Here is a 13,271-nt window from a genome sequence, read left to right as displayed (position 1 = left end):
GTCCTCCGGTATGCCAACTATACGCAAATTATTACGTCTCGAGCGAGACTCGAGGTCATCATTTTTCTTCTCTACTACTGCCACACGGTTGGTTAGCGTGGAGACCTCGGCCCGCAGAGAGCCCAGCACATCCTCGGCAGCCCCCAGTCTAGTCTCGACCTCTGTTACTCGCCCATCCGTCTTTTCAATGTGGGCTTTTATGGAGGAAATAGACCCATTCATATCGTCTAGTTTGGTATGCAGAGTGGTGAAGCCATCACGGATGTACTCCAACAACTTTTGTGAGTCATCTGAAGTCAATGGGGCCGAGATGGAAAGGGGATCCTCAGCATCATCGGAGGGCGGCTTGGATGGCGTTTTAGCAAACATGTTTAACGAACTTTGCTTTTTCCCCGCACCGGCTCCCTTGGTCATGATTAAAACCGGAGAAGGACAGGGGTCCAAGAAGAAAATGCGTGGGCAAGTGGCGTAGCACCCGGTAGTTCGGGACGGTGGGTAAGAGCCAAGCGTCCCGCCTGTGATGTAAATTGCCCTCCAAAAGAAAAAAATTTTAGCACGGTAAATACCTGCTGCAGTAGGTCGAGTCCACAGCTGAGGAGCACAAGGATGGGGCACGGTTACCGGTAACGCCGCAACCCCTGCCCCGCAAGGCCTCAAAACACTCCGGCCCGGGCTCTCCCCGACCCCAAAGCCCGCGAGTATGTATTGCGGTGCTGATCAAGGTCCACAGGGCGGATCCGTCGATGAAGGTACTAGCGTAAATGCGGGCCGAGGCTGGCGATGAATTGGAGGGGAGGGGGGGGGGGAGAGCTCCCAGCTTGGTGAAGTGGGGAGGCAGCACCTGCCGGGGCCCAAGTGTACCAAAACAGGGTTGCACCACAGAGTCCGAAACTCGCGGGAAGCCCCGGACAGAGGTCTCCCAATGTGACGCTAATGATGGGCCCTGTAGTCCCACGCAGTCCTCCGTGGTATCTAGAGAACGGTAGGAGCTCACCGTCAGCAACCAGGCCCCCTTACCTTATTAAGGTAGTGTTCAGGAACGCCCCGGAGAGGGGGACATGGGCGGCCGTGGGTAGACGAACAAGCCCGCTGCGTAGTGCTGCGCAGTCCAAGGCGGAGGGAGCTAGCAAGTATCAGCACAGGGCAATCCGAGTCCTCCCGCCGGTCCGGTAGACTGGCTGCAGGGGCGCCCTGCGCGCCTCCGAGGCTTCAGCGCCTCTCCCACACAGAGGCCGCACACGCCGGGGCGTCGAGTAGTGGCGCGGATCCGCAACCCCCGGAGCTCTGCCCGGGGGAGAGCCAGGCGTCCGCGGCGCCGCGCCCCCAACAACAACAGCAGGGCCCACGGATGGTCTAGGGGTCTCAAATTCAGGATATCGGTAGAGTGTCAGCTCTTGCCGCGGCTGTAGTAATGATGGTTGGTAAAGCTGTATTTTAGCGGTCAAATTAGCAAAGATGTGCCCTCGTCGTCCGGAGCTTCACACTCAGGCGGCCATCTTGTTTCGGCGCAACAGCGCCCCCCCAGAAACATGCTTTTCTGACAAAGTGTATTTACTCTCTGTTGGAGCTGTTTTATTTTCGCATTGGATTTTGGAGTCACATTCATATATGTACCTTACTGAACCAACATAATAGCACTAGGACATAGAATTCCCACAACACGAGATTAATCAGAAGACTCCTACCACAAGATAAGGGTTTTCATCTAGCAGACAATTAAAGTGCCAAATTTGGGGGCCCTTGTTTAAATGGGTACCAAAGCCTGTGCCTCAGAAATTGCCTACAGTCTCTACTGGATAATTTGCCTGGTCTGTACAGGCACTGTTGGAAGAATCGGTCATTTTATGACCAAATACTTGGGTTGCAAAAATAGTAGCTTTGAGACCCTCCCTAAGGGTCACTTAGTAGTGATGATCGGCAGGGCTTATAGAGCCACTTAATTTGTGCTCTGCTTAGCAACCGACTAGTGTGGAGCAGGAAGAAGCCAACATCTCTACACCCATTCTCTGAAACAGGCACAGAAAATACAGACAGAATGCTTTCAGGTATATTGTTGCCTTCGAAAACTTCACAGTAATGTAACAAATGTGCTTATACTTCTCCAGTTACTACTGTTTTGCTCTCCGAGCGTGGACATCTGTATCTGTCCTAGCTTGTGTGAAAAAAGGATATCAAGAGTGAAGCACATAGGAGATAGATTGAGCAGGTCGTGAAATACTGACATGCATCTTTGGACTGCCAATACTATCATTTTGTGAAAGTGCTCAGTAAAAAGGCAGCTGCCAATGTGCCCCATTCATGAAGAATAAAACAGAACATTTATAGATGCACATTGTGGTAGGTTTTGGATCATGCAATTAAGGTTATGAGAAAGTGCATTAACTAAAGGGGTCCATCCTCCTGTTTTACTGCATCTTGAAAGTTAAGACACTATTAGCCTGAGGACAAGTTTTCTTTTAAAGAACTAATAGACCACACATGACACTATGGAAACAAATGAAATGAAACAAGAACACAGAAAAAGTGGGCAAGCAGAGGAGGGTAAACTAGCCCTGCAATTTGGCTTCTCCAAGACATTACGGTCCAGCCTACATGAAATAAATAGGCCTTGTGGTAATGGACAGAGATGGAGATTTGTGTGGAAAAAAAACATTAAAAAAAAGGAAACTTGTGAATGTAGAGGACAAAACAGAGGTAAAGAACTGGAGGGATTCAAGAAATGAGGACAGACGAGATTTATCGTGCAGGATTGGTGCCATTCATTTTAAGTAATTAGAAAAGGAGAGGGAGAATGGACCACCTGTAGGAACTAGGGCAGGTTCTAGAACACAACAGACAGCAACTCTACAAATGCGTCAGTCTAAGGCCAATTCAAACTTGCATCTTTCCCATTCCTTGGGCTCAAGTCTTTACCCAAAGTGCCTCTTGTTTAAGCTTATTAAGTCTGTCCTGTTCCAGACACTTGCACTAAAACACAAAGTTCAAACAGATGTGGGCAATATAACCTTAATGAGTGCTATTAGCCCCCGGCTAACTATGCAAAAACACAAAACAAAATAGCTTGTTTGGGAATTCTCCCACTGGCTGCTGTTGAAAATATGTGGAACTGTAACGTTATGCCCACATGCCCATTCCGCTTTACAAATATTGAGGATATGAACCATTTATCTTGTTTGCCCGTTCTATACCGATTTGAAGAGTAGTTTTCTTAAACCCCTTTTTAGGGCTTGTGGAATTGAATCTATTGTTAGGTCTATCTGCTAAGGATACTCTTGCAACTCATGCCTTTGTTAACTATTTACTCAGGGTTTGGAGAAGATCAAAATATGTCCAGTAGTTTGTACTGGTTTGTAATTTTATATTAAGTGGGGTTCTTCCTTGCAATGATCACAACCAGTGTAATATTTGGCTTTGAGATTTTTAGAAATATGTACCATCGATGTGTACTGTATTTAATGTTTTTATATAGTTGAATTTAACAGGCTGTGTGATTGTATACCTTATTGTGGTCAATGTTATACTTGTTTTATTCTATTTTAATAGTTTTAATTGTATTTTGTTTATCCATTGTATGCATTTGCTTTTATGGCATGATCTGCCAAAATACAGCATTAACGATGACTAAAACAAAATAGCTCTGGGAAACAGAAAAAGGTTTTTCATTTTGGAGAGGGGGGGGGGGAAATCACATTTTTCCCATACCAAACCCCCCAAAAAAAGACAAAAAAAAGCAAATTCTTTTTCTGATCCTTTTGGTTCGAATGGATTGTATTCGACCTTTTTGTATTCGAAATAATGACTGGACACCCTCTCTGGTTTCTCAGCTCTCACAGACTTGTTTCATTCTTCATAGGTAGATCTGTCAAGAACTTTTCCAGTGGCTAAATTAGATGTGGCTCATTTTCAAATGAGTCCATGAGGTGACAACCACAAACATTGGGAATGAAAGGGGATAAACATTCTGTACATTACAATAACCACAGAAGTTTCTAATTTGGCATTAGCATTACAAGTCATTATCCAATGATAAAAGAGGGAGGGAATTTACTGAGTTAAAGATTCACTTGTTGGTATTTTTGTGGCTATGAATAAAATCATTATAACTGTCATTATCAATAGAGGTTTAAAACAAACACCCCCCCCTGCCAAGTTAAACATTGATTTGGGGATCAATGTGGAGGAGCTTTCACTTGAAAGTCGACTTGCTTTACAGCTCCAATCGAATTTGGTTGGCGTCAACGAAAAAAAGCATATGTCGGCGATAGAAAAATCCATTATTGATAAACAAAAAGAATTTTCAGCTTCATTGTCTTCTTCAGAACAATCTTTGCTTTCAGCGTTCTATAAACCAATTCCCAACAAAAATAACACTGAACGATCAAACCCAGAGCAGGAAGTTCCCTCAGAGCCCGGGAATCGGGCACTGCAGAGGCAAGAGGAAACTTACGCAAGTCCACCATCCGTAGAGTCAAGAGTGCAAAACTAACACCCTGCAGACCGTTGACCAACGACAACTCACCACAAAAGTTGTCTTTAGTACATCCTGAAAATAACGAGACTCCAATGTGCACGGTGGTACCTGCTTTTCCCTCAAATGACACGAAACACCCAACTCAAAGAAATGAGTCTATGAATAATTTTGAATGTGAGGCCATGACTAAAAAATCTCAATCCATGCATGGTATACCCATGTCGAGTATCTTGGGTTGGATTAGTGCACCGGAAGTAAATGGAGAACAAGACGTAAATCAATCATTCATGTTGCAGACCTTTAAAAAGATTCCAGCTCTAAGAACGCTGGTATCCAGCGATATTATTTGGATTACGCTTCCTTATATAAAAAAAAAATCATAGGATGGTATTCGAATTGCAATCCCCAATAATTGCCAAACTAATAGGGAACCATAGAAGAGAGCTCAAAATGCTAGGATTATCTATGACCCAAATCCAGACGATTGAAGAAGCAAAAATCTTCAACGAAACTGTTCCGCCAATCGCAGTGAACACAAATAACCAATCAGTAACACCCATTACTTCTTATTCTTTCGGAAGCTGCCGGCTTGGCACAGTTGGTTGCAATTTCTGCCATCTCCAAAGACTGGACTTGGTTATCAGCACTATTGGGGTCCCAGAAGGACTCAACAAAAACCGAACACTCATAGTAGCAAAGAGCTCCTACGCATAATGTCATGGAACTCATGTGGAGTAAAAAATCTAAAAATGTGGGTATTTAGGTATGCCCCTTGTGAAATTGCAGACATAGTGTTGTGTCAAGCAACAATGGCTGTTAAGCAACTTGAAATTAGCGGGTTTGTTTCGTATTCTACTCTTGCTACGCGATTGTTGAAAGGTAGACCATCGGGTGGAATCACCATTTTGGTAAACACAGGGCTAGCTTTCACCTTGGTACTGACACGTACAACATATTCCTATATTGCGATTTTAATTGAACTAGGAATATGTAAAAACAGATCATGTTCTAATAGTCTCATTGTATTATAATCCTCTAGTTACCTCAATAACCAAATTTTTAATGATCTTGATGTTCTGTTCCATGAGGTCTTTTGCAAATGGCCTAATGTAAAAGTAATCCTAGGGGGTGATTTTAATTCCAACTGTCTCCAAGCTCCCCTCACTGAATTACAAACTCCTTTCCAAAATCAACCTCTGATGAACAGGAAAAGAGGGATACTCTTTCAGCTCTTTTTGGGCGCTGGAATATGGTCTGGCTTCCCTTTCTTTCAAAAGAGAATGTATATACATGGTGTTGAAGTAACAGAAAATCATGCATTGACTATATTGCGGTATCTGTGGAACTATCCTCAAGCTGTAGGTAGTAGAAACTGCCATGATTGAATTGAGTGATCATTGTATTCTATATTCAGAAATTCAATTAACTATCCCAACATTGGTACAAGATCCATTAAGCACTTTTATCTTGGAAGATCGACCAGGTGCATCATTAAGATGGAATGTGAAAACGTGCAAAAAGCTAAATGCAATCATTAAAATGTTCCCACTGAACTGAATGAATTGTTGTGACCCAACCATCAAAGGGACGATAACACTACAAAATACAACCATCATTACAACAGCACTTACATACCTGGTCTTGCTTAAATCAAAAGAAAAACCACAGCCTCCAGCTGTCGATTTACTTGCCGCTAGAATTAAAATCTTAAAAAAAACAAAAAATTCAGGATATTGTGCACTAACCAAAATGGGATCACCGAACTCTGAATACCAAATTACAAAAAGAAAAGTAATCAATAAATATCACAATAATATAAAGAACTATAGAATCTATCTTCATCACTCTACAAATCAAACAATGATAGCATCACTGTGTTACAATGATAGGCGATCCACTTGGGCTCTTTTAAGGGGTAATGAATATTCACGAACGGTCGAGCAATCTTAGTGCAGAAACATGGACACATTTCTGTAAGGATAAATTCGCATTACCCGAAAGATTTTCAGAACCATCGACCAAGTTCAACCAGTATTCAGTAGAGGAACTTAAGGGCTGGTCTCTAGAGGATATTACATGGGCCCTTGGAAAGCTAAATAAATCAAGAGCTCCCTGCCCGGACTGTATCCCTCCATGTGTACTTAAAGAAAACGTGCAATTATGGGCCCCAGTGCTTAAACTTCACTTTGACGAGATCATCTTGTGGTCCTCCTTCATGGTTGCAATCTGTCATAGTTCCCATTCATAAGAACGGCGTTAGAACAAACCCCGGCAATTTTCATCCCATTGCCTTGATTGATGCGAGTGCCAAGACCTTTGCTGTTTTATTACTACAGCAACTAAAAGAGATTATAAACCTTGCTATTCTCTCACCATTTCAGATCGGTTTTCGTGCCAGAATGGGAACTGTGCTGAATGCAACTGTTTTAGCGCACTTGATTGCCCAAACGAAAATTCCAAACACAGGTGCCCTATACATGGCATCCGTTGATTTATCCACAGCATTCGACTGCGTGATTAGGAATCTACTTTGGGAGAAACTTGAAGCAAAGGGGATACCACATTGCCTAATTGCTATGCTGGCTAAATTGCACCAAGGCACTTCATATCTGGTTCGCTTCAACAACTTTGGTTCAACAACAATTCCTATTCCAACTGAGGTGGGGGTTAAACAGGGCTGCAACCTGGCAGCTACCTTGTTTAACCTCTACCTCTCTGATATTGAACAAATATGGAAAGCTGAGATCACCTATCCAGCAATATTGGGACATTTGAGGATTCAATGGATTGCATTTGCGGATGATGTGCTAATTTTCGATCGTACACCATATGGCTTAAAAGAAAGCTCGTAATATTTGCAGAATATTTATACAAACACAATTTAACATGTAATGTGGAGAAATCAAGTATCTTCATCTTAAAAAACATGAAAAAGAGAATCTCTACAATGAAATGGTCTATAAACTCTATCCCCATGGCTATTAACTTGAATCTGAGATATTTGGGCTATGATGTGATAGATTCCCCCTCAAGAAAAACCTGGCTACTAAACTTAAATGCAAAAAAAGCTGTTTTGATGATACAGATGCGGATTGTATTCATGAAATACTGTAAATTCTCAATAGCACCACTCTTGCAATTCTATATGCTGAAAGTGGAAGCCATCTTATTATATGGACTTGATCTATGCTTGTGTAACATTGATGCAATCCTGGACCAAGTTCAAGGTCAATTATGGAAATCCACTCCGAGAATATCAAACTCTTTACCAAACTGTATATTGCGACAGGAGCTAGGCATCTCAGCTCTATCAGAGAGATTCCACTGGCGACAGTTCACAAACTATGGAAAAATGTTGTTTCCACCTCACCAATCGCTCTACGAGGAATTCCTAATTATGATCAAGAATCGAGCGCCTACCTCGTTGGTCACTTTCTCAAATCTCATGATTAATAAACTCGATGAATGTGGCTCAAAACCAATAGATCTCGAATATCGCTCGGTTTATGTAAAGAGACGATAATATGAGCATGATTGGCTAATCACACTGAATGATATGCATTCAAAAAAATTATACTCTGAGGCAGCCAAATTTGCTGAACACCTCGTAGAGCCTACCTGTTAAAATTTCCGGCTACTTCCTATCGCGATTTATATTTGAGATTTAAGCTCAACCAACTTCACACTTTCGAAAAAACAGTTAATTGGAACAAGCACTCTGCGACGAGACAGATTCCATGGTGTAGATTTTGTGATGGAAATATCTGCAGGGAAAATTTAAAACATCTAACCATGTACTGTGTGCACTTTGAAGCCCTGAGATATTCACTTATTGGTCCTAATGTGCTAGGCATGACACAAGAAGCCAGAGAATGGTGCTGGAAGAAATGTATGTGCGGATATTCATTTAAAGTAATTGTCTTATTGTGCATATTTCTTGAGAGTTTGGTTGTGGAATTAGACAAGAAGGAAAAAAAAAATATTATCCTATACCAATGAATTATTCATCTAACTAAAAAAAAAAAAAGAAAAAAATGCACTATTCCTCCAAGTAACATTTAAAATTTTATATGGAATTGAATGTTAACCATTTTTTGTTATGTATAATGAATTTATTAATGAATCATCAATATCTTTTATGATGTAAAAGTTTGTTAACCAAACTAATAACACAACTCTTTAAAAAAGATTTTTTTTTAAATAGAGGTTTAAATAACTTTTATAAATTCTACACTGTAAAATCATGATTTTATACTATCATTTTACAACAAGTGTACACTAATCAAATTACAACCAGCATATGAGCATTACCTCATTATTAATATCAAAGACACCTTCTTGTATTTTCTCGAAAATTTCCTTTGCTGTATTAATGAATGCCTAGTGAGAAATGGTAGAAAAAGCATTAGTAAATCAAATAACTTGAATAGGTGTGAAAGGTCACAACATTTTGCAGGTAGTACAATGATTACATTAAATAGCCAGCATGTTAATCTCACATGGCAATTAAGTATCGGTTAAAGGTTATGATCTTAGCTAGCAGTTGGAGTGCCAAGACAACTTAATTGCAACTAGGAGGTTCTGTGGAACGCCTTTGTTCGACCACAGCTGTTGCAAAGCTCATAAACTACATACTTATATGGTGTGCAAAACCTCTGCCATGTCTCTTTGCTTTATTATGTGGAATCACTGAGCAGTTTGAATTAAATAGCTTGCATACCTCTTACAATTAATAACCATGTTTTCTAGATCAATGAACACTAGCTCGTAAATATTGAGGTGGATGTAGCCCCTTAAACTTTGACAGCCAATTGGATCAGTCCTTGATCTGGTAAACATTTATTTAGACCAGGCTGAAACTGGATCCATGGTCGAGAATTGTACTAGTACACGTACATGGGAACCTTGGTTCATCTACCTTGAAGCAAGATTAGATAGATTTGCATACAATAGGACCCTTGGAGGATATGCAAGCAAATCTCAGACTGCCCACAATCGATGCTGGCTGCCAGCACCTCCTCCACCTGTCCACCATTTTTCTGCCACTTCCCACTCCTTTCTGCCTGAACCTCTCTTACATCCCTCAGGTTCAATTAATACTTGGCTGCCACCACAGTCATCACCCAGTTGCATTGCTTTAACGGAAGACAGCCATTGAAATGCAAGTGTGTATAGTTTTTCATGTGCTGGCCACTCAAGATTTTGACGGAAAAATAATTAATGGTGTAGTGGAAAATAACCCTTGGCTATTCCGGTGGATTGTTGAACAATTTATTATTAAAAGCAATAACAGAACAAAACAAACCAAAAACAGTATGAGACTTCAACGCAAGTAAGAACCTCCTTCCCTTACGAGCGCTGTTCTCTTCTACCCAAAGGAACACATGCATTTCAATGGAAGGGGTGGTCTAGACAGGAAAAGGAATCATACTGAAACAATGTTGCAAGCAGGGAACAAAGCTTGACTATGCACATTTGTTATACCAGCTGCGTTCTTACTTGTTAAGACAGTCCTATCATGGAGAACAGCACAACATGATATTTTTTAGTGAAAGTGAATATGCTTCTCAAAGATTCTCAGACGCTCTGAGGCAAGCGAGAACGCTTACACAGTATGACGACTTTGGTCTAATAAAGCTCATTTTCCTAAGAAAGCGGGAGCCTAAAGCAAGCTTACATATGCCAACACATCAGAAGCCAGAGGTGTGAAGGCGAGCATAGCTACATACTAGGCGAGGAGCCTTAATCACAAAGACATGCACAGCAAAGCCTAAAGCCTCTCCTCCAACAAGCAAGAAAATATGTTTAAACATGGCAGTTTGCAGCGTCTGCTCAATATTATAGTGCAGTGATGTGCAAGGGAGTACATAACATTTTCAATTCCAAACTTTCCCCCACAATGGTAGTAACAGAATTTAGCACTTGTAAAGACCCCCTCCTAAAGCAATACTGCCTACCACAGTGGTTATTATTGTCAAAATGTGAATCTAAGAATACTAGGTTTTAACTGTATATGCTACACCTTGACAATTACTGGTATAAAATGTTGCCAATATGTTTTCTCTCTTGCTCACCTGCTCTCTCGTATTACCTAGGGACTGAATGGTGGCGAATAGGCCTTTATTCCATCATGGACTCACAGTAAGTAGCTGCCCACCACCAACTTGTTCAACAATAACCACTGTTACCCGTGCCATGTGTGAGAAATCCATCCAATGCTGTGGTTGCCTTTTAAATTCTGTGGTAGTTTCTTTCTCATTTCAAATTTAGGAAAGTCACAATTCTTAGAAAAAAAACACAACTAGATGGCCATCTCACATACAACAAAGTGAATCGTGAGTAATCTGTATTTACAAGGGTCGGAAACCTTTGAAGTTTTGGAATTGAATGCTCTAAAGTCCACATTTAATGGTTCTCCACTCACTTTAGTTTACGGATCATTGACCTTATGTAGTAGAGCTCTTGAGAAATGCTGGTGCAAGGCCCACAAACCGGGGGCTCTTCCATCCCAAGTCCTTATGTGTGAAATGACGCAACCGGCTATCCAAAGCCAAGACTACTTAATACGCCACCACCATTTGAGTAGCCCCTATGAGGAGCAAAGCCTTTTCCATGGCTGTCAAATACGGCTTTAAAACTCCATACTTGAACCAGGGGGTACAAGCATCCCATGTAAAGCTTGAGGGTACTGATACGTTCTTTGTCAACAAGATCAATACCATCGGTACTATCAGGCTCCATACCAAAAGCTCCAAATCCTCCGACTGTCCCCTCCCAACTCCCCCAACATACCGTTCAATCCTTGACCAACATCTTTCCCCCTCGCATCCCAAGGACCTCTTATACATTTGCATTCTTAAAACTGACCTCTTGCACAACATCCACCAGACCACCATCCTAAAGAAAAAGAGAAAATAAAATGTGTCGGTCCTTCTCCAACTGCTCTTGTTAGTATAGTCCATGCCATCCTCATTGGGCCTATCCAAAACACCTTCAAAGTAGAAGATAGCTACCAGTCGATCACAAGCCTCATTAATAAAAGTGATAAGAAGGTGGAATCTTCTCTTGGGGCAGAGGCTCACACCAGTCAAATAGTCAAAAGTTGGCAGTACCACCTTAGACTGTTCAGCACATCAGACCTTTTGTGTCTGAGATAAACTGTACCACATTAGCCTGAGCAATCATTCTACCAAGAATTGAATACTGCAACACACTTTTGGCTAGGGCAAATAAAGACTGCATACAAAGACTGCAAGTCTTACAAAATGATGCCATCTAAATTGCAAAGAATGTTCCCTAGAGAACTCACATTTCCAACATTGGGAAAGGCATGCACTAGTTGCCAGTGGCTGCCCGAATATCATTTTAAGTGGCTACTCTGTTACATAAAATCTCCATGCCAAAGCCCCTGTTTATCTTCAGGAAAAGCTTTTCAAATATGTACCGAAAAGAGCCCTGCCATACTGCAACACGTATCTCCTGTGTTGTCCTAGATTTAAACGGACTAAAGGAAAGGGCAGATCATTCTCAGTCAAGGCAAGCATAGTCTGGAACGCACTACCTCCAAAACATAAGGCAGGAGGAGTCCTCTTTTCGTAGATTACTGAAAACTGCATTGTTGAACTAAATCCCCGTTTTCCGTCACTCACAGAATAGACCTCTCCATTGTCTTGTTTGTGTCTCACGTGTCTTTGTGCACCCTGATGACTGCAAACATTTGGCGAATTATAAACATAAATCAAAATAAATTTAAAAAGTTGTAACAAACTACTTAAAAAAATCTATTCTGTAAAAAGCAATTTCGTCTGCTACAGGATTCTCAATCCAGGTTCTGCCCCCAAACACTGCACTGAAACAGCCACCAACCAAGCTGTAGACAACACCCTTTAGATTCTCAATGAAGGGGACTTGTGCCTACTAGTCCTCAGAGCATTCAGCTGTGTTTGATACAATTGAACATCATACACTACTAACCTTCCTTACAGACAGGGTGGGCTTCTCTAGCACCATCTTGAAATGGTGCACATCCTACCTATCTGGCAGACAATGCTGAGCACCTCCGATATGAACGCTGCCCTGTCACCTGTGGAGTCTTTCAGGATTCCATTCTTTCCAGGTCATCTTAAAACCTACATATGGAACTGCTAGGCTCACTCCTAAGCTACACCAACATTGGGATGCACCAGACTGCAGACTATACACAGCTGTACCTAAAGGTCAAGGGCCCCGTAGATATTGATCACCTTCACTTATGTGTTGCAACCATTCACACATGGAAGACAAATGCCTATTTAAAGCTGAATCCCCACCAATACTGAACTCTTACTCCTGGGACAACCCACCAAGCAGGAACTACTCTTAGGGTGGCTCAACGAAATGGTCAACCCTTTAATTTTGGCTAGCAATCTATCTTTCCAACAGATCGCAAAAAAGGCTCAAACTACTTGGTATCCGATCTCTCTACTTTGCAAAATCAAGACCTTCCGAATTGTGGTGCATGGTCTAGTGATCTCATATCGACGTAGGCAACTCCTTCATTGCAGAGCTCCCAGCTGTTCATCTGCCACCCCCCTTCCTCCACCTCCCTTAAATCAGTACACCATGCAGCTTGCCTATCACCCCCACCTGGCACAATTCATACCGGCTCCCCATTCCAGCTAGAATCTGGTTCAAAGTGCATGCCTTACCTACAAGGCAACAACCGCTGGCATGCCGGCCAAACAAAATTATATAGCACAGAGTCATCTTTTATTCAGATCATCACCTGAATGGAAACTGGACTCGCTTGGCAGGAGTAAAT

The 13,271-nt window shown here is 41.8% G+C and overlaps 1 protein-coding gene across 1 annotated transcript in view; it reads right to left on the bottom strand.

Annotated features, from left to right (window-relative positions):
- Window positions 1-13,271, bottom strand: part of RAB2A (RAB2A, member RAS oncogene family) — a 543,971-nt gene that overhangs the window by 101,860 nt on the left and 428,840 nt on the right. The window contains exon 7 of the mRNA XM_069621096.1: window positions 8,783-8,851. Within this exon, the coding sequence (XP_069477197.1) occupies window positions 8,783-8,851 (69 nt within the window). The remainder of the gene's footprint in view (window positions 1-8,782; window positions 8,852-13,271) is intronic.

Source organism: Ambystoma mexicanum, chromosome 5q, assembly GCF_040938575.1.
Source record: "Ambystoma mexicanum isolate Mex_15411 chromosome 5q, UKY_AmexF1_1, whole genome shotgun sequence".
In the NCBI taxonomy this organism is placed as follows: domain Eukaryota; kingdom Metazoa; phylum Chordata; class Amphibia; order Caudata; family Ambystomatidae; genus Ambystoma; species Ambystoma mexicanum.
The sequence above is the reverse complement of the archived record's forward strand: the minus strand, read 5'-3'. Positions and strand labels throughout refer to the sequence as shown.